Raw genomic sequence first — 23,215 nt, 5'->3', positions numbered from 1 at the left:
AGGCAATGCTCAAGGGGGGTTTGTATGGACTGGGCACTGTTAATGTCAAATACGGTAGCTTTCATAAGACCGATGGCTGATGATTAATTTTAGATCTAATGTGGTGATGACAAATTAATTATTTGTCATGGTTCAACATCAACAAAGTCCACTTGTCTGCGACCAGTAGAATTCAGGAAGGACTAGTGACATTTCCTTGTTGACCACCACTTTTACCATTAGGTAGATGGCAAGTCAGTAGCAGATTGTTTTTGTGGATTAGGGAAAATATAAAGTGTTGATGTTCTGATTGAGTTCTTCAGGGAATCTCAGCTGAGCTTTCTAAAAATGATTCTTCTTCATCAGTTAAAATATATCCTGTTTCGACCTTAACCATGGTAACTGACCATAATGATCAGAGTAAAGATTATAATGAGATAGTACCATACTGTTGATATTGTAGGATATTGTATTGTGTGTTGCTGAAATTAGCTGCCTGCACGCTAGACTGTGGTAAAAAAATTAGTCAGGCTAAAGATTCTAAAACGTCCCTAGCCCGACTGCCTACTGAAATTTCAATTGTGATTTGTTTTATGCACACCTCTTAGTCAAGATTAAGAAAAGTTCACCCATGTCTGTAAATCAATATGGCCATCAAAAATAAAATTGATATTTGTCACGAATCGAGGTTGGGAGGTTAAAGTAACCCCTATTCATCTTGTTTGAGTGTCTCTTAAACTGTGTATAACATCCATGGTTTGATTGTAATTCATAGTTGAACCAATTTACCAGCTTTGCTACTTAACAAATGATGACAACCAATGTCAAATATTGCATTGACGATCAATATTTTTTGCTTCCATTTAACCAATTTAACCAGGACCAGGGTTCCAGATAATGTATTGAGCCATTTGAGTATTTACTCACAAGTTATCACTCACAATGGGTAATCATAGGTTTCTTTGGGTAGTCAATATGTATTTTTACTCCCTTGGGTCCAGTCTAATGGCTACTTTTACACCGACACATAGACATTTGATAAAGATAATTCCGATTAACATGCTTCAAAAAGCTCTTCGGGTGCCATCTAATTTGTATCTGGTCATGTGCTGCCCTAAGTGTGTAACATATATAATAAACTCACAATAAGCGAGACATAGCAATATTTATGCATTATACACTGCAGTAGTGTTCATTCATGTGTGATGCCTGTAAATATCGATCTATGAAGAAGTACAGGTAAACAAGCTGTAGAGGCTACATTGGGTAATTACACACAGTTTTATATACATTATACACTGCAGTAGTGTTCATTCTTGTGTGGGGCGGTCGGGTAGCCTAGTGGTTAAAGCATTCGCTCGTCACGCCGAAGACCCGGGTTCGATTCCCGACATGGGTACAATGTGTGAAGCCCATTTCTGGTGTCCCCCGCCGTGATATTGCTGGAATATTGCTAAAAGCGGTGTAAAACCATACTCATTCATTCATTCATTCATTCATTCATTCTTGTGTGATGCCTGTAAATATCGATCTATAAAGAAGTACAGGTAAACAAGCTGTAGAGGCTACATTGGGTAATTACACACAGTGTTATATACATCATACACTGCAGTAGAGTTCCTGCATGTATGATGCCTGTAAATATCGATCTATAAAGAAGTACAGGTAAACAAGCTGTAGAGGCTACATTGGGTAATTACACACAGTGTAGTTATATACATTATACACTGCAGTAGTGTTCATTCATGTGTGGTGCCTGTAAATATCGATCTATAAAGAAGTACAGGTAAACAAGCTGTAGAGGCTACGTTGGGTAATTACACAGTGTTGTTCTACTACTAAGTTTGTAAAATTTCATGTGTATTTGTATGCAAGCAACTAAAATTACTTGGGTAATGGTGATTAATCTTGTGTATTTTATGCAAATACCCAGCCTATCAGGAGCTCTGTGAGATAGCAGGATAAGCTTCCAGGTGTTGAAGTAAGGTCAGGATTGACACAGAGGCTTCTTTGTATTGATTGTGTCACCTTCACTGGGTGTTGCCTCCACATGCTATATTACTGGACTTGTCACGGCTACCTTACAGTAAGCAACACTATATATTTTAATGGGATTATTCTGGCATATGATTGGTTGAATTTCAAGGTCACTACTTGTGAAATAAGCAATAAATTCAGATATAACATCTGACCTCCTTGGCACAGTCAACAGTTGGATAAACTTTGGCTGACATTTCCCGAAAGCTTAAGGTCACCATAGTTTAAAATGGCAATTATGATAGAATTGAACATCTGTGTGTATTACATGATTTGATTTTATGATGAATAGAAATGTTCCCATGCTTTGTTTACAATCAATCTGATATTGATTTATTTTGATAAATATTTTATTACCTAGAATTCAGGTTGGCTTTATTTGATTAGCTATCACTGTCAAGAATAGCAAGGAAAGTGTCTTTTCACATGAATTTGACTGGAATCACAGATATCGGGAACATATATATAAGTGGAATATGACTTGGTGGTCATTATTTTGTCAGCATATACAACAAAATATGAGGTCATTTTAAAAAAAATAGTCCCTTCTGAGTACTTTTTTTAAAAACTTTTGTATCCAGTTATTGGGTATGATGGTTTTTTTTACAAAATCGGGATCACCTGTTACGTCATCAGTATGGATGTTAATGTAAACTGTTTGAATCGTGTGCTGTTTACATGGTTTAGATAGGAACCCAGTCCATCCAAATGCCTCACCATAGTAGATCTGATTTATATAACTATATGTTAATTCTTCTATGACTGTATTGGAAAATACGCAAGGGTTGTAATGCGATACATGTATTGCCGAGGGTAACATTGTAATATACCGGTATACCAGTAATATTGCACCCCAAAAAACTCTACCTATATAAAGTGGCATCAGTCGTATACACTCACTGACCGCTTTGTGCGGAGAACGGAGGGTTAGTGGTTTGACCCCCAACTGCATCATATCAAATCTTTAAATATGGTATTTGTTTTTACCCTGCCTGGTGCTCAGCATTTGGAGGATAAAACAAGACCGACGTCTTGATTCTACCATGACATTGAGGAATGCTTGATTCTGATTAAAAAGAGGTTTCCTTTTTGCTACAGAGAGCGCTCGGTTCCAAATTAGTATAAGAGGTATCTACTCCATGAGGGGATACAGAGGCGGGGGTGCGCACCCCAACCCCCCCCACCCCCCCTTTTTATTTCGAAAAAAACCTTTATTTCTGTGTAAATTACCACCAAAGACAATAAATAGATCTTAATTGTGCACACACACTCACCCTTTTCAAAAAAGCTGTATCCGCCCATGTACTCTACAGTGGGACTACATCAAAACACAGTAGGTTTATGTCCTAAGTATACTGTGTCTGAGTGGTATGGTATCTCAATGGCCTAGCACTGTAAAACACATTTATGTCAGACTAGTACAAGCAGCCACACACATATACATGCATCTGACACAACATTAAATCCATTTCACCTCAACTTATTCATCCAATTCTATTATAGTATCAAAGTTTTCAACAGTGAAAGTACTTTACAAGCCACTATGGTGTGACATGATGAAAAGAGTGTTCAATGATTTCCAAGTTCAATTCAACTTATTAGGCAAGCTTTTCTGCAGTGCCTATGTGTTCATTGTAGTGTTGCGTAAGTAGTATAGGTCAATACATGACCCAGTCAGGAGCCCGCTGAGCACACTAGCTGTTTGAACAACGCATATGGATAAGCAGTATCCGACATGTTCAATAAACTCACTGCTAATCATGTTAATTGTCAACTCACATTGTGTGCAACACGCTAGATTTCCCCTGTGGTCTTTGGTTTCCAACTCTAGTCATGGTGATAGCATATGTTGTTAGCTTTCATGTGTTTACCAGGCCATTGTTGTTCTCATAATAGAAACATAAATGAATATAATGCAGAAACAATGATATGACTGATTTATGAAAATGAATATTCTTTCATGTCTTTGTTTTTGGAATAACATATTGTCAATATGATCTTCCTGAAATATATTTTGATTGTCCTGAGTAGGTATCTGAATAATCAATCTGACGTGTGAATTAAATATGATATTATATCCATATTATGTCAAGGTTCGACACTAGTGCAACCTGTTACTGAGAAGTGCAACCTAATATTTATGCCTACATGGACCTAGTGCATGTTGAAATCATTCAAATTTGTGTCCAACCGTTACATGTCCACATAACATTTTTTTTTAAACACATTCAATACCTTGAAGCTTATTTACCACACAGCGTCGATAATCTCTCTGATACGTGTAATTTGTCAAGCTTTTGGGGGCTTGATGTCTTCAAGCGTCGGGGACTTCAAGATTATGTGGACATTTCTACTTTGATAAGTTTATGGAACCTGTTTTGTCTGGTGCAACTAGGTTTTATGTCAACCTGCACCTAGAGCAAGTTATCAAGTTCCCTAAATCAAATGAATATATGAGCATGATGAGAATAGATGATTGTTATCTTGTGCATGAATAAAACATGTGATGTCAGTAAATAATTTACCAGAGTACAGCCGTGATGTTACTATAGGAACAGGATTATTTCCTCTGTTCATATCAATATCGAGTGTACTAACAACGCGTGTCGGTCCGACGTTGATTAATGTACAATTTGCATACTCGTATATGCAAGGGGCCTACGTATGGTTCCTGTAGGAAGTGACAACTTGGAGACGATGACTTGCGGTATATACAGTTTTACTTTATACATGTAGATATATACATACAAAAGACACTATGTGCCTGGTCAGCACATGGTGGTAGTGGTTGTTGTCTAGGTGCCCCGGAGCACCCAGCCTAACCCTAGCTAGGCTAAGGGTAAGACCTTTTTTTCTCCTTCTCTCCTGTCTGGACCAAGGCTTATATAGCCAAGGTCACCTGACATTTAGTAATTAATAAATATAAATGTAAACAGTAAATCATCAGTGACATACTTGCACACCCTGTTCAGGGTGGCAGACGGTCGATGTACACAAAAATGGGGATTAACAATTAGGATGAGCATCTTATAAATAACAGCAATTGAGTGTTTCAAGGCATATAGATGTCATGGCTCCAGGGTAATGAGCCTTTGCAATTAAATGTTCTTCAGACAATGGGTGTTGTAAATCAGTCGCTATGACAGTACTATGATCCAGTTAGTATGTGATAACTGTAACCATGGTAACCAGTGATAATTAACATGAGAGTAGACAGTCTCGGTTATGAACCTGATAAATTAATAATTGTTGCATAAACATGTCCATTTTGAAACAATTTGATAAGACTTTAAAAACAATATATTGCACACTATGTAATCATGTTCTTATGTGTGGTTTAGCAGACACTTCAAGTGCAGAAATTTGATCCGATATTCTCAAATCTTTGAAAACACGATCATATTTATGTTTTTTAGAACCCAGGTACGCCTTACTCATCTCATGACATACTCGGATTACTGAAATTACATGATTTATGCTCCTTTTCTTTGAATATTTTAGTTTCATATCTGTACTGGTTTCACTTATCATCTAAGGGCTAAAATTTGCCTTGCTGAGTTGCGACCAATAACCTGTGCCAGAAACATATGATCAGGGGTTTGAATCCCGGTTTGCCCTGATTATCATTCCAGGTTTGAACTTGTGCTTGTCGCAAGATAGACACAATTTTTATGGATAACAACTTCTTTAATACTGTGAAAAGCGACGTTTCGGTATAGATCCTTATACCGTTGTCAAGCTAGACTAGAGATCTATACCGAAACGTCGCTTTTCACAGTATTAAAGAAGTTGTTATCCATAAAAATTGTGTCTATCTTATCATCCGTCAACTTCTAAGTAATGCCTATCAAACAATTGTGCCTGTGGGTTTCACCAAAACCATCTAAGACCTGCATTGCTTCCCTTGGCTTCCAACATCAAGCCGAAGGTTCTGATGGTAAAATATAATGTGTACCAGTACTCAAGTTTTTGTGTCTCCCTTTGTGGGCTAGGATACCTGATTTCAATGGTAATATGCTACACAATCGACATTTTGTTCTTTTTTTTCATTGCATCATATTCATCAAATTGTGTTCAGACACTACTGTTTCTCTCCCATGTCTGCACCATGATTTATCGAGGAGTGAAGATGTGGGTTATCTCCCCTGGTCGGATACTCAAGTTTTTGTGTAGGACTCTAGTTCATCTAAACCCAACCCTTGCCCCACTACTTGAATACTTTCTACCCACGAAGATCCGGTGTAGATTTGGTCTTCATCAACTCATGTATCCCGTAAAAGGCGACGATGCTTGTCGTAAGAGACGACTTTCAGGATCAGGTGGTCAGGCTCGCTGACTTGGTTGATGCATGTCATTGTATCCAAATTGCGTAGATCGATGGTCATGATGTCAATCACTGGACTGTCTGGTCCAGACTGGATCTTTATTTACTTTTATTATTTCGGCCCATCATGTAGCTGCAATACTGCTGAGTGTGGCTTTAAACAACAATTGATGAGGTGAAATAAGGGTTCAGTTTCATTCAAGATGATTTCATTTACATTGTGGCGTGTGTGGCTGCTTGTACTAGTCCAGACTAATGGCGGTTTAATAGTGCTAGCATTGGATTGGAGATACCATGGATAGTCCTGCACCATGACTGTGGAATATATTTATTTTATGAACATGAAAGAGAAAAGGGCTTTAGTGCTTGGTTTCACAGTATTGCCTTTAATGCAGTGTTAAAACACAATGTTAAAATACAATTAGAGGAAGAAAATAAGCACTTTAGTATGTTTAAGAATGTCCCAATTTTGAAAAAAAATAATTCCAAAATTTGTCTCCCAGAGATTCCAGATACACATGCTTTCTTTGTGATCATGTTTCACTGTCTGAGACCCCAGAGGACCTGTACCATGTATATTGTCATGTGTGTGTATCATGTATATTGTCGTGTGTGTGTGTGTGTATCATGTATATTGTAATGTGTGTATCATGCATATTGTCATGTGTGTGTATCATGTATATTGTCATGTGTCTATCATGTATCTTGTCATGTGTATATCATGTATCTTGTCATGTGTGTGTATCATGTATATTGTCGTGTGTATCATGTATATTGTCGTGTGTGTATCATGTATATTGTCATGTGTGTATCATGTATATTGTCATGTGTGTATCATGTATATTGTCGTGTGTGTATCATGTATCTTGTCATGTGCATATCATGTATATTGTCATGTGTGTGTATCATGTATATTGTCATGTGTGTGTATCATGTATATTAAATTGTCATGTGTGTATCATGTATAATGTCGCGTGTGTATCATGTATATTGTCGTGTGTGTATCATGTATATTGTCATGTGTGTATCATGTATATTGTCATGTGTGTATCATGTATATTGTCGTGTGTGTATCATGTATATTGTCGTGTGTGTGTATCATGTATATTGTCGTGTGTGTATCATGTATATTGTCGTGTGTGTGTATCATGTATATTGTCATGTGTGTGTATCATGTATATTGTCATGTGTGTGTATCATGTATCTTGTCATGTGCATATCATGTATATTGTCATGTGTGTGTATCATGTATATTGTCATGTGTGTGTATCATGTATATTAAATTGTCATGTGTGTATCATGTATAATGTCGCGTGTGTATCATGTATATTGTCGTGTGTGTATCATGTATATTGTCGTGTGTGTATCATGTATATTGTCGTGTGTGTGTATCATGTATATTGTCGTGTGTGTATCATGTATATTGTCGTGTGTGTGTATCATGTATATTGTCATGTGTGTGTATCATGTATATTGTCATGTGTGTGTATCATGTATATTGTCGTGTGTGTGTATCATGTATATTGTCATGTGTGTGTATCATGTATATTGTCATGTGTTTGTATCATGTATATTGTCGTGTGTGTATCATGTATATTGTCATGTGTCTATCATGTATATTGTCATGTGTGTGTATCATGTATATTGTCATGTGTGTATCATATATATTGTTGTGTGTGTGTATCATGTATATTGTCATGTGTGTATCATGTATATTGTCACGTGTGTATCATGTATATTGTCATGTGTGTATCATGTATATTGTCACGTGTGTATCATGTATATTGTCATGTGTGTATCATGTATATTGTCACGTGTGTATCATGTATATTGTCATGTATAGTATCAGTTGTGTGGAATGCAGTTTGTAGTTCAACAGAATGTATTTTGCTGGGAATGTTTTCATCTGTTGACTTTGTCATGTTTGTGACACCTGGGGTATTCTCACTGTTACCATGGTAACATTATCTGATGCTATGTGTTAATCACGATCTCCATCTGATGCATCTATTGCTGCTGAGTTACAGTTTTACATCACACATTAAACACGCTCTGTTTTGATATGCTGTCTGCATACCTGGAGCCTTTGACTGTTAGTGTTACCATGGCTACGTGGCATAATGTTACGCGTTAATCTTGACAAGCATCTGCAATAACTGTGGAGTTACAATTTGTGTCATGTCCTAAGCTGGCTACATGGTAAACTTTGCTTGTTGTAAAAGGCAACTAACGGGATTGGGTGGTCAGGCTCGCTGACTTGGTTGATGCATGTCATCGATCCCAATTGCGTGGATTGATGCCCATGACATAATTCACTGGATTGTCTGGTCCAGACTCGATTATGTACAGATATGATATAGCTGGAATATTGCTGAGTGCAGCGTTAAACAACAAACAAACAAACGTGGTGAACATTATCATGTTTATTATTATCAAGTTCACTTTGTCTGATAGTTAACCAGCATGGTGGAATGTAGAAACACAGTACAATAAGTATAACAGCTTTGCTTCACATAACCCACTGGGATACTCTGACGTGTAAACTTGACCACCAGATCCGTTTAGTTGCCTCTTACAACAAGCACAGATTGCAGGGGATCAATATTCTTGTCTGGACTCACCAGATGTTTTTTTTGTCTGTAGCGGAAAGATTTTCGTCTGGAACACCTGCTTCAAATTTTGACCCTAACCCTAAATTCAGATATTTGTAACTTAGGTCTGTTCCTCATCATATTTAAGTATTACATATTGGTAAATGATTTTTTAATACATCTAAGGTTAGCTTAAGAAGTAATTTTACAGGGCGTATGGTGTTTGTTACATCCAGATTTGACTTAAAGAGTTCGGGTCTCTTGGATTCAGTGTTTGAAATGATTTTATAGCCCAACTAGACCAATAAATGTTGCCTGCCCATCTTCAAAGTTACCTGCCATCATTCAGACATAAATATTCATTATTGAAAACAAATCGTGTCTTCATTCAGTTGAAATAATGCATACGATCACTGGAGAATCTAAGAGGAGGTATGATGAAACAGAATGTCTGGTCTCATATTTGATATATAAGTATCTCATTTCAATCAATAATGTATTTCAAATTAAAATGGAGTGGCAACATAAGTACTTTCTATTATAAAATAAAATAACAAGTTCCCCAGATGTGCACTCAAAGTTAAATAAATTAAATATGAATACATAGGTCTATGTGTGAATTGATACAGGATTAAAATATGAATTGATACAGGTAAATATGTATCGTTTGAGAATATTATCAATGCAATGATGTATTGGTGAATCGTGACACCCCTAGTTTGCATGGTATGACCGTGTGTTCCAGGTCGTCTGAATAACCTTCTAGAGCTCCAGGAAGTGATCGGGGTACAGTTGGAACAGCAGCATGTCAACAAAGATCGGTTCAAGCGGAAAGATGGCACCAAGGTCTACCTCTGCATCGAGATGCAGCAGATGCATTCCACTGCGTTCTGCGTGTACTACGTCAAGCGGCAGACCAAACATCGGTGGCGCCACAAGAAGATGGTGTTTAACTGTAAGGACCACAGCACTGCACAGATGTGGGTGGACAAGATTCTGTATCTGCTACAGGGACCAGGTATTATTTTTTGTACTATTTTTTATACATGCTAGGGATGGGACGAGTCCAAATTTACTAGCCGGGTACCCACCCCCCTATTACCCAACCCTACTCGGGTACCTGCTGTGGGTCTCAAGAGATAAGTACACAATGTCCGATTGGGAAATGTTTGACCGTACTCCTGTCAAAATGTATCTAGATACAGGTATATAATGATCTGGTCAGGCATACACTGAAGTTGACTGAAGTTTAATCTTTATGCAAATATATGAATTCAGAAGGAATGTGTGCATAGTCAGAAAGAAATGTGAACATTTGTCACTTATAGTGTAACCATAGAGTTCTAGATAATTTTTGCCTTTAAACAATATAATCATGTGACTAACCATGGGTCCAACTCAGTACCCACCCGACCCGAGTACCCAAGTTACCCATCCCAGCCCTATTTAATGCCATCCACTATGGTCCAGAGTCCATTTTCCACCTTTGCCGAACTAGTCTGGAATTTCTGGGCTCGATCATACCGCCACCAGTGGAGATTACGAGTTATGTCCCTTCTGTGTCCTCCCTATTGACCAATCAGATTCCACCTCACATACCACTTGAAATTGCTTCAACCAAAATGGTGGCGCCCAGTCAAGTCGATCTGACTGATAATCGAAATCTTTATTGCAATAAAATGGGTCTTACCTCGCGAAGTAAAACATGAAGCGATTTTGAAATCATCTGTCAATGCTCAGGTGAGTGAACACAAGCTCTACAAATCCTGCAATCAACCAAAATCGCCATGTTTTTTGCGAGCCATGTGTCGATTTCGTCAGTCCAGCTAAAATATGATTCCATAATTCCAGCCTATTTTGGCAAGGTTGGAGATTGGACTTTTATAGTCAGTTAACTCCCTCGGGAAGATGACTATGGTAGGATTTGGCAGCTCCATGCCTTTCTGCTTGTAGCCAAAAACAAAATGATTTCATTTACTGGTTCATATTTGAAACTGTATGCATAGCTAGCATTGCCATTGTGTCCTTCGATTGATTCACATGTACCTTATTTTCTTGTGTATAATGCTCACTTTCCCCAAAAATATATAGAGCTCTTTGTAGAGGGGAGTGCTTTATGCAGACATAAAAGATAGCTATAAGATAAATTGCAAAGAACAACCAAGAACAAAGCGTGCTTTATGTCACGATAAGACATTGTTCTGAGATTCAAACAGGCGCTCACTACTTGATGACGTTGTAAATTGGACGACGTTATTTTTGAGAGAAGTGTCTGCTGGGTTGTTCCTCACAGATGTAGCTGGACAGCACCGATGAACGCAATGGCTGAACGATTGCATCCCAAAGTGGGAAAGATGTGACAATCGGTTTTGTATTGCGAGAAAAGGTGCAGATAATTGGGGTGAAAATTGTGAAAATACCAAACTTACACCCCCTGTACATAAAATGGAGTCGTCCGACATTTGTGTGGTCGGATTATATTCGGGGAGTGATCATTATTTAAATGTTTTCAAAGCTTGTACAATTTAATGACATTCTTGAACATGTTGAAAAGGCTGTACAAAATGTTGATATCCCATATCAGAAATAAACGATGCGTGGTCGTTGTTTATCATACAATAAAACACTGGAGGGAGAATAAACCACTCAGGGCTGCATCCCTCATGGTTTATTCCCCCTGTAGGGGGCACGGGTGGCCCAGTCGTCTAAGGCGACGCGAATCGCTGTGCAGAGTTGCGTCCCTTGGGAACGCCAGAAACCTATGATTTTGGGCTCGAATCCCGGTTCGCCCCAATTATGTTTCTAGGTTTGTCAGCACCATTACCGTGCTCGTGGGTTTCACAGAAGTGGTAAACGTCTGAGACCTGCATTACTTCGGGCTTCTCCCACATTAAGCTGACACGCCATGATATGACTGGAATAATGTTAAAAGCGGCGTTAAACCCAACTCACTCACTCACTATTCTCCCTGTACTCTTTTATTGTACAATAAACAACTCCCACTCGTCGTTTATATCTTAAGTTTTACAAATAGGCTTTACTGTTTTTCCATGTGAAAAGACATTACTGCTGGTTTATTGCTGAGGGTGGCTTTTTACAGGAAACAAACAAATAACACTTTTAACACTTGAAATATCAGTGCATTGTTTAGAATGATTTAGAATGAGTGACATAAGCTGGCACATAGTGGGTCTCTTGCTGAGTGACATGTGCAGAAATGTTGCTGTCAGATGGCCTTCACTGAGTTCTCTCATGGGCTAATATGGGATGTAAACGTTCTAGAGATCTGTGGCATGAAGTGTTAACCAACGGATTGACTGTTACAGAATTTCACAGACCAAGGAGGCTGTTGGTGTTTGTGAACCCTTTTGGAGGCCGGAAGAAGGGACCATCTGTGTACAACATGAAGGTGGCGCCGTTGTTCGAGCTGGCAGGGATCAGCACAGAAGTCATCAGTGAGTGGACTCGGGCAGTACCTGTTGACAGTCAACGGCATGTTCTTCAAAGAGGGGCGACTATGCTTGTCGTAAAAGGCAACTAAAGGGATCGGGTGGTCAGGCTCGCTGACTTGGTTGATACATGTCATCGTTCCCAATTGCATGGATCGATGCTCATGATATTAATCACTGGATTGTCTGGTCCAGACTCAATTATTTACAGACCGCCGTCAAATAGTTGGAATATTGCTGAGTGCGGCGTTATACAAAAAAAAAAAAAAAAAAAATCAAAAGGGCTACCTCCTCCCATATGTTAACATAGATTTAAGCTTAGCTGAGGTGAGGTGAAATGGCGTATAACGTCGCGTTAAAGATTATTGTACTCATATAGCGACATGCATGCACATGTGTGTGTGTGTGTTCGTGTATGGCTGCTTGTACTAGTCCGAACTAATGCCAATTTTATAGTACTAGCCCACTGAGATACCATGCCGCAGTTAAACATGAATACCCCATTCAGACACAGTATACTGACTCCGAACCGACCAGTCCTTGTTTTAGCCCCTTAATGTCAAGCACCAGGCAGGGTAACAACAAGTACCATCTTTTAACGTCTTTGCTTTGACGCGGCCAGGGATCGAACCTCAGACATTCCGCTGTCTGGGTGGATGTTCTACCACTAGACCATGGAGGTTGTCTGGGCAGATACTCTACCACTAGACCATGGAGGCGGTCACTTAAGCCTAGGGAAAATGAAGTATTCCCATCCAGGGATGTGATGTAAGAAGTGCCATGAAGCCTGAAACTTGGGAAACAAGCTATGGTAGAATGAGCCTGATGGGACTTCTCTGTTGTGTTTCAGTGACGGAGAGGCAGAACCATGCCAAAGACGTCCTCCAGGACTACAACCTGGACTCCATAGACGGGTGAGTTGACTGATGTCTACTGTCAATTGGTGAGTTGACTGATGTCTACTGTAGATGGGTGAGTTGACTCCTGTCTACTGTAGACGGGTGAGTTGACTCCTGTCTACTGTAGACAGGTGAGTTGACTGCTGTCTACTGTAGACGGGTGAGTTGACTGATGTCTACTGTAGACAGGTGAGTTGACCGAGATCTACTGTAGACAGTTGAGTTGACCGATGTCTACTGTAGATATGAGTTGACTGATATCTACTATAGACAGGTGAGTTGACCGAGATCTACTGTAGATGGGTGATTTGACTGATGCCTACTTTATTTGAGCTAATCTATGCTTTTACCTCTCCAAGAAAATAACATTCTCGATTATCCAGTGTATTACATGCCCATTCTATTATGATATATACCCTGATATAGGGTGATATTTCATGATATAGACCAAATAGCCATCATAGCTTTGGTTGAGTCCTAAATATGACACAATGCTTACCTTAGCCACCAAAACATATCACAGTGTTCTTTCAAAAGTGGTGATAGCACCAGTACTCAACTTGCCTTTTTGCAAACCATCTCAAATCACACTTATACTCGAGATAACATATTTTCCAGCTAAAAGTAAATAGTGTACCGATAGCTTGGAGGTTGCCATTTTGAATGTTCGTCTTTCCTAAACTCTTATTCAGAAGAGGCATTTTGATTGGTTCAGTGTGCCCTCAATTTTCATTCTCAGCCTTGGGTAGTATACAACCAAAGCTGCCTGTGACGCGCAGAGGGTTTACAGCCACATTATAGTATATATCATAACAGAATGGAGATTTGATACCCTAGATAAACGAGAATGCCTCCATTAGCTACTTCAAAAAAAGCTGGTGGTGGGCTCGAACCTATTGCTTGTGGTCCTTGCTGTGTCAGCTCATGGGGTTCACCAAGGTTGTAGTCTACCCCTCTTGTGACCCGTGAAGATTCCGGGGTAGAATAGGTCTTCAGCAACCCATACTTGCCGTAAAAGGCGACTATGCTTGTCGTAAAAGGCGACTAACAGGATCGGGTGGTCAGACTCGTTGACTTGGTTGGTGCATGTCATTGATCCCATTTGTGGGGATTGATGCTCATGATGTCCATCACTGGATTGTCTGGTCTAGACTCGATTATTTTACAGACGTCATATAGCTGGAATATTGCTGAGTGCTGCGTTAAACAACAAACCAACCAACCCCTCTGGATTGTTGAGTTTTCCTGCTACAAGAAGCTGACACCCTGGGCTATAATGGAAACATTGTTCAAACAGACATCAAAGTAAACTCACAGAAAACCATCTCCCTAGCTTGCTTGATACTGACTGTCCAAATGATTGTTCTCAATCCATCCAAAGTATTTGTAAAATGTTGTTAATATATATTCTTGAACATTTCTGTCCTACATTGTCATGTTGTGCCCCCAGGGTGGTGTGTGTGGGTGGTGACGGTACCTTCTCCGAGGTGTTGAATGGTCTGCTGGACAGATCCACCAAGGAAGGCGGGGTCAACCAGGAGACTCACCACCATCCTATACAGCCAAAACTCCGCGTCGGTATCATTCCTGCAGGTAAATATGTAGTGATTAATGCCCTGTTGTGACCCCTGTGTCAATGCTGTGTATATACACTGGGACCCGTTGTACAAAGCGATCTTAGTGCTAAGGTGATCGTAACTCAGATACCTTAACATAGACTTACGACAGTCGTAGTGCTAAGCTGTTTCGTACAACGGCACCCTGGTCATTGTGGATGAACCTGTTGTGTATTCCATGGCAGAATGGGGCACAGGTGGCCTAGTTGTCTGTGATGCTGTTTATTGTGCAGAGTTGCGTCCCTTGGGCACGCCAGAAACCTCAGATCATGGTTTGAATCCTGGTTCGCCCCGATTATGTTTCTAGGTTTTTCAGCAACATACGCGTGCTCGTGGGTTTCACTGAAGTGGTAAACGTCTGGGACACGCATGAGTTCGGGCTTTTCTCCCACATCAAGCTGACACGCCGTGATATAACTGAAATACTGTTCAAAGTGGCGATATACCCGACTCAGACACTCACTCACTCACTCCATGGCAGAATGAGTCACCCCTACTCCAATTTTGTGAAAAAAATGTGGATTTAGTGGCTACAGTATGTGATCGTGATGGCTCTGTTGTCGTCGTTCTCCAACATGGTGAATTGTTACTCATGTTATCAACCACTGGTTTGTCTCATACAGGTTTTGTTTTTACAGGCTGTATCATCCCGTGTTTTGGTCTTAAGCAACCCATGCTTGCCGTAAAAGACAACTATACTTCTCGTAAGAGGCGACTAACAGGATCAGGTGGCCAGGCTCAGTGACTTGGTTGATGCATGTCATCATGTCCGAATAAATTAATGCTCATGAAATCAATCACTGGATTGTCTGGTTCAGATTTGATTATTTACAGCCGCCGTCATATAGCTGGAATATTGTTGAATGCTGTGTTAAATAACAGTCAACAAACAGGCTGTCATATATTTGAATATTGCTGACTGTTTTGTAACCTTCATTCTCTGATACAAATAGGATGGTGTGGTAGGAGTATGACTAAATATGACTAGTTTTACACGTGCACCTACTCATGACCATTGTGTATCACAGCAAGCCTTTGTTTCAGGGTCGACTGACGCTATTGTGTATACCAGCGTTGGAATCAACGACCCAGTTACTTCAGCAATACATATCATTATAGGTAAGACTCCTGTTTAGGTTCAATCAGCTATTCTTTGCTGTCATGACTCCATTTCATTGATTACCTAGTCATCAGAGGTAGTGCTGTTCAAGTGTTCATGTTAAAATGCAGAAACGTACGTGTAGTTTTTGATGTCATTATTAGACTTATTACCAGCCAAGCTTACTAGACCAAACGGGGCACGGGTGATCAGTCGTCTAAGGCACCACAATTTGCTGTGCAGAGCTGCGTCCCTTGGGCACGCCATAAACCTAGCATTGTGGGTTTGAATCCCAGTTCGCCCCGATTATGTTTCTGGGTTTGTCAGCGCCATACCCGTGCTTATGGGTTTCACCGACGTCTGAGGCCTGCATCACTTCGGGCTTTCCTCCCACATTAACCTGACATGTCATGATATAACTGGAATACTGTTAAAAGGGGTGTTAAATCCAACTCATTCACTCACTACTAGACCAAACAGAATTTTACAAGACTCAGGCTTCAGACAAGTGGCTAAAGTTACATACTGCATTTCCATCATATTTTTATTGTATATACACCTTGTTATTTCCCTGATAGGAATTCAGTGAATTGTGCTTGAAACTTAGTGATTTGGGTTGTCAGACTCATAGACTTGTATACCCTGGGTTGTTGCTTATTATATCTCTCACTGGTCATCATCTCATCTTGTCATTGTCCCCAAGTAGCTGAGGATTCTGAGCAGATTTTAGGTCCCAACCTATGCTTGTTGAAGAGGTGACTAGATTAAATCAGGTGGTTAGACTCAGTGACTTGGTTAATTGTGTGGCACTTAGTTCACGATATCAACCAGTGGTTAAATGATAAACATCAAACAAAACAATCCCAAATTCAACCATGAATTTTGTAAATACTTGATTTTGATTGGTCAATCAGAAGTATTAAATCACGATAAAACCACTCTAATTCCAACAGCCAATTTGATGGCTGTATCATTGCGGAAGCATATATAGTTTTAAAATGGTCCTTCTTTTAAAGTCTTTGTCAGTAGACGGATTTAGATAATAATAAGGTACAATTATATGCTACAAAATGCAAAGTTGCGGTTACTAAGATATTCAAAGGATGTGTGATACTTTCATTCAGAAAACATGACTGAAATCTGCAAAGAGAATGCATTTCATGCTTTGAGGATAACAGAGAGCTTCCTATTTGGCGCTTTTCTTTGTAAGATTGTGATGTAATATTTTTTATGTCCCAATGAGCAATATAATGTCATAATAGTGACGTGCGATGTAGAACGAAATCTTTGCAAGCCTTGCTGAGTTTTCTTTAGTGGTGGCTGCCACATTTTAAGTTGCTGTGCAAAATGCTTTCAGTGCCTGTCATAAGTTCATGTGAAGTAGTACGGTGTAACAAACAGCTTGGTTACATGTTACACAACAAACAAAACAATCCTAAATTATAGTCATACAAAGGGGACATTTGCAGGGAACAGTCATTATTAAGTGAAGGGAGTAATCATTACATGCCGTAAGTTAATGTGATAGGGATCATTAATTTCATCAAATGATAGACCCAGCCTCTATTATAGCCCTAGCGTTTAAAGAGGCCTAGCTTTCATTTTTTACAAGACCTGGCGTTTATTGAAGGTCTGGCATCTAATAGAGGATTCACGGTAATTTTGAACATTTTGACTAGCCTGTGACTGCTTGCAGGTGACTCAGTTGGGATGGATGTGTGTGCACTGTACAACAGGGACCAGTTTATCAAGTACAGTGTGTCCATGATTGCCTATGGTTACTATGGCGACCTCCTAGAAGACAGTATGGGGCTCCGGTGGATGGGTCCAGCCAGATACAACTGGTGTGGTATGTATTAATAAGTGGAATATATTTTATCCTGAATCATCTTTTGTTACCTTCCAAAGATTCGTGAAGTCCATTTCTGGTGTCCCCCTCCGTGATATTGCTGGAATATTGCTAAAAGCGGCGTAAAACCATACCCACTCAATCCAAAGATTCTGTGTATGTGTCTCCAAGTGCTAGATACGGAATGCTGTGAAATAGCAATTATTTCTTCCCAAACAACTCTACATACTGGTCCACAGAAGCTTATTGTTTATAAAGGTATATGTGCCATGAATGAGGTTCTGAAAGAGCTTGGGTGGGGGTGGGACAAAGTTTGCTGGCTCATAAATTTGCCGTAGTTTAAAGCCTGATATGCATGCAACAAATTCCATTTTAAACTTAAACAAATACATGTACTGTTACAGAAACTGGTCAAGTCTGGTCAATGTTGTATTTAGACATGGGACCTTGGTAAGAATAGGTAAACAAAACGTGTTGCTTCTTGTAAGTGGTGACACAATTAGATGAGGAAGTCAGGCACAGTGGCTTGTTTGATTGTGCCATCTGACCCAACGACATTGAATGTTTCTCATAATTTCAATCACCAGTTTTACAGTCCAGACTTGATTTTCTAATAGAGGCTGCTGCCAGATGGTTTGAATATTGATGACTTCAGCTTAACACAACAAACAAGCAGTATAATTTTCCCCCTCCATTTCATATTAAGTAATAGTATATACATGTATTGTTGCCAGGTTTCAAGAAGTTTCTCGCCAACAACTCCTACGAAGGGGAAGTATCCTTCCTGCTGTCTGCTGAGAGTGAAAGTCATCCCCGTGATGGGACCAGGTGTCATGCAGGGTAATGCTTTCAGTCCTGATGTTTTATGCTTCTCAGCAAAATTATTCCTGATGACTATAAAATGATTTTATCATGATAATGGATTATTTAAGTGATAATGGATCATATATTTAACTTAAAGTTGTCTATCACTTCAGTTAGGGGGAAATGGGTAGCCCAGTCAGCAATTGGCTGTGCAGAGTTGCGTCCCTGTTACCATGGGTTCGAAATTCTATTCACTCACTCTATTGGACCATCCTTATTATTAAAGGGGGCACGGGTGGCCCAGTCGTCTAAGGCGCCGCGATCCGCTGTGCAGAGTTGCGTCCCTTGGGCAGGCCAGAAACCTATGATTGTGGGTTCGAATCCCGGTTCGCCCCGATTATGTTTCTAGGTTTGTCAGCACCATACCCGTGCTTGTGGGTTTCACCGAAGTGGTAAACATCTGAGACCTGCATCACTTCGGACTTTCCTCCCACATTAAGCTGACACGCCGTGATATAACTGGAATACTGTTAAAAGCAGCGTAAAACCCAACTCACTCACTCACCTTATTATTAAATCCTTATATTTCTGCATTGTAGTTTTCCCATTGAGGATGGCAGGTTAGAATGTGTACCTCTTTTGATTTTTTGCAAAAAGATAGTGCCATCTTAACTCATGAATATGTTTTTGCAGGTGTAATGTATGTGCCAAAGCAACAGAGAGGAACAGGGATCACAGTGCATCAGGAGTCACACGGCCATTTTCACCAGGTAGGTGTTACAGGTGTCGGTTTGGGTGACTTGGGTTATCACCCTTGGATTTCAAGTCTTCTAGTGTTCATTGGAATACCATTGAGCATAGGGACTTTCATGAGGATGTGTTTCCTAATACACTAGCCTGTAGTGTCTCCCTATTGTACAACAAATAGCTGGAAGTGTCTCCCTATTGTACAACAAATAGCTGGTAGTGTCTCCCTATTGTACAACAAATAGCCAGAAGTGTCTCCATATTGTACAACAAATAGCTGTTAGTGTGTCCCTATTGTACAACAAATAGCCCGTAGTGCCTCCCTATAGTACAACAAATAGCCGGAAGTGTCTCCCTATAGTACAACAAATAGCCAGTAGTGTCTCCCTATAGTACAACAAATAGCCAGTAGTGTCTCCCTATAGTACAACAAATAGCCAGTAGTGTCTCCCTATAGTACAACATATGAGAGTGTGTACCACAATCTCTTGGTGGGAAACACTGCTAAATTGGATTGGAAACCTGGTCTTCGGGATTATTATCACCAGGTATGACAACTTTTGGATTGGTTGGTTACAGTGTGTGACCTGAGTGGCTTTGTGGCATCGTACCACATTAGCATAGATTGTACATCCTCCTTTCAGTCCATTCCACACAACTATTTCTGAATCATCAACTTTTATCTCAACTGCAGATATTTATTACATGCAATGTCCAACGATCCTGTTTTGTAAGGCAACTGTCATTTTCAAACAAAGTGTTTGCCAAGATGTTAGGATGATGAAGTCACCAGTTTCAGCTGAATTCTAGGCCTGCAGTGTTTGTTTCTAAGGTTACTGAAGATATTCTGCAAGTATTATGAAAATACCAAGAAGTTGCTATGAATTTGAGAGCCAAATACGTACATGAGCTCACACACTGTGAATGATATGGGTATTCTAGATTCTGGGGATACATTTTTGTGACCCGCAAACTATGCATAAACAAACAGTCCAAAGGAATTCATTTTGACCGACTGACCGCGTTACCTAGAGTCTGGAAGGTAATTTAAGGTACTGACGTTTACTACAATATCTGAAATACTATCGGACCTACTCCAGTCAAAGTTGGTATGAGATTATTAAACAGTCATACATCACAGGGCCATATGACACAGTTGAACCAATTAACTCAACTCGAAAGGTTGCATGGGAATCACGCACGCTCGAATACGGTGTTAGCGTTGGGCGTCTCAACGTGCGTGATTCCCATGCACCCTTTCGAGTTGAGTTGATTGGTTCAACTGTGTCATATGGCCCTGTGACACAGGGGTAGCATTATGCAGATGGCTGTTTCAATGAATGCTCGTTCCACCCGTGACGAACAGGTCTGGTTGTTGATGAAATATAGTGATAGCTAGATAGACAGATGTTTTATTCATGCACCGATTGTCTTTAAATGTAATATCCAGATATGTATGACTGTTTGATAATCTCATACCAACTTTGACTGGAGTAGGTCCGATAGTTTTTCAGATATTGTAGTAAACGTCGGTACCTTAAATTACCTTCCAGACTATATATTAAGATAATGCTGTAAGAAGTGAAGTGGACAAGGAGCTTAGTTTCATGGATCAGGTGGTCTGGCTCACTTACTTGTTTGATGCATGTCAGTGTTGATCGATGCTCATGATGTCAATCATTGGAATTGTCTGGTCCAGGCTGGATTTTTTACAGACCGCCGTCATATAGCTGGAATATTGCTGAGTGTGGCGTAAACAACAAACAAACAAACTAAACATTTGGGAACATCCACTGCTTAACTTCCTGATTGGGTCTACAGGAGCAGATGGCTGGCACAAGGTGCGTGGCAGGTTTGTTGGCATCAACTCATTCAGTATGAGTTGTCGCACCGGCATGACGCCGGAAGGAGTGTCTCCAGCGACTCACCTCGGCGACGGCTGTCTCGACCTCTGCATCATCTACAACTGCTCTCGTATTGACTTCCTCCGACATCTACATCGGTGTGCTGACAAACAAGCGGACCAGGTGAGAGAATGGAGATGTGTTGATGCGACTTCTTAACCTCCTTCATAGAACCAGAGTCTATTACAATGTCCAGATAGTATTTTCGACCATTGAGTGTTAACTCACAAATTATTCGCATTGGGTACTGATAATTTTATTTCTGTATTTTGTCTAGTCTATTGGTTATTTTTGCACCAATAAGTAGAACTTTATTTAGATAATCATGCTTCAATGCTGTTTCAGGTGACTTGTAATTTGTATCACTTTGTGTGTGTCACACCCATGTGTGTCACACCCATGTGTGTGACATGTCACATAAACTCTCAATAGCGATATACCGTATTCGACGTAAAAAGGGACCAGGGTGCTCTCAAAATTAGAAATAGGGGGCTCTTATTAGAAGATTATTTTGGTGAATAAAAGAGAGTTGAAAGATAAATTTTGTGGTTTATGCTGACAGCCTGAAATGTTTATATACGACAGATATATTTTTTCAGAATTTAATTGCCCATAATTAAGGGTGCATGTAACACACGAGTGCGTATTATACGCGAATAAATAAGTCTCTTGTACATTGATCAATTTGAAGGAGTGCTAATTGGGATTTGGGCGCTTATTATGTCGAATACGGTATGTGTATAATTAGGAGATAAACATACTTAGCTAGGTTTCGTGTAGATTTAACCGCGCTGAATTGAATTTGGACACGAACCCGCAGCGTGAGGTTTCAAATGTTTTATTTTCCGCGGTAAAACTACAGTTAACCTAGCTCTACATTGAAAACACTGTGTGTTTGTCTCCAATAAAAAGCAAACTCTTTGGTGCTGGCAAATATATATATTGAGTGAAGCGGCATGGGTTGAGAGGGTTGTCAATGTGAATTACGTAATCATTGACAAAAGCCTTTAAACAAAATATTGCGCTGTATATGATCAGATTTAAGGGGATAGAACAAGGACTGGTCGGTTCGGAATCAGTATATTATTATTATTATTATTATTATTGTGTTATTTTTTGTTAAACTGGTACCTCAATGGGCTAGCCCTATAAAACCAGCATTAGTAGAAGCAGCCAGACATGCACACATGCATGCACGTCGCTATGTAAGTGCAGTAATCTTGAACACAATGTTAAACTCCATTACAAAGCCCCAATACAGCCTGATGTAATACTCCCTGAACTGTTGACGTGTTGACTACATCGTCTTGACTTGCTGTTCCAGTTTGACTTCGACTTCATCCAGGTGTACCGTGTCAAAGAGTTCCGATTCCAGCCTCTCTTTGACTCGGACATTGAGGAAGCTGAGGAGGCCACAGCCTCGGCCTCTGCCTCTGTCCTGAGGAACCGTCTCGGTCACAAACAGCTCAAGTCCCCCCACAACAGTGTGTGGAACATTGACGGGGAGCTTGTCACATCTCCAACTGTTCATGTCAGGTACACAGAGTTTCTTCTGTTCTATGTGTCTGTGATCTGTTCTATGTGTCTGTGATCTGTTCTATGTGTCTGTGATCTGTTCTATGTGTCTGTGATCTGTTCTATGTGTCTGTGATCTGTTCTGTGTCTGTGATCTGTTCTTTGTGTCTGTGATCTGTTCTATGTGTCTGTGATCTGTTCTATGCATTTGTGATCAGTTCTCTACGTATCTGTGATCTGTTCTCTACGTATCTGTGATCAGTTCCCTATGTATCTGTGATCTGTTCTATGTGTCTGTGATCTGGTCTCTACGTATCTGTGATCTGTTCTCTACTTATCTGTGATCTGTTCTCTACGTATCTGTGATCAGTTCCCTATGTATCTGTGATCTGTTCTCTATGT

At 39.9% G+C, this 23,215-nt stretch overlaps 1 protein-coding gene across 1 annotated transcript in view; it reads left to right on the top strand.

Annotated features, from left to right (window-relative positions):
* Positions 1-23,215, top strand: part of LOC139445503 (ceramide kinase-like) — a 28,383-nt gene that overhangs the window by 4,186 nt on the left and 982 nt on the right. The window contains exons 2-11 of the mRNA XM_071226645.1: positions 9,677-9,949; positions 12,258-12,386; positions 13,231-13,294; positions 14,730-14,872; positions 15,940-16,014; positions 17,691-17,843; positions 18,578-18,683; positions 19,341-19,417; positions 21,216-21,421; positions 22,623-22,834. Coding sequence (XP_071082746.1) covers positions 9,677-9,949; positions 12,258-12,386; positions 13,231-13,294; positions 14,730-14,872; positions 15,940-16,014; positions 17,691-17,843; positions 18,578-18,683; positions 19,341-19,417; positions 21,216-21,421; positions 22,623-22,834 — 1,438 coding nt within the window. The remainder of the gene's footprint in view (positions 1-9,676; positions 9,950-12,257; positions 12,387-13,230; positions 13,295-14,729; positions 14,873-15,939; positions 16,015-17,690; positions 17,844-18,577; positions 18,684-19,340; positions 19,418-21,215; positions 21,422-22,622; positions 22,835-23,215) is intronic.

This window comes from Haliotis cracherodii, unplaced genomic scaffold (genome assembly GCF_022045235.1).
Source record: "Haliotis cracherodii isolate W230 unplaced genomic scaffold, xgHalCrac1.p SCAF_6, whole genome shotgun sequence".
Classification (NCBI taxonomy): Eukaryota; Metazoa; Mollusca; class Gastropoda; order Lepetellida; family Haliotidae; genus Haliotis; species Haliotis cracherodii.
The sequence above is the reverse complement of the archived record's forward strand: the minus strand, read 5'-3'. Positions and strand labels throughout refer to the sequence as shown.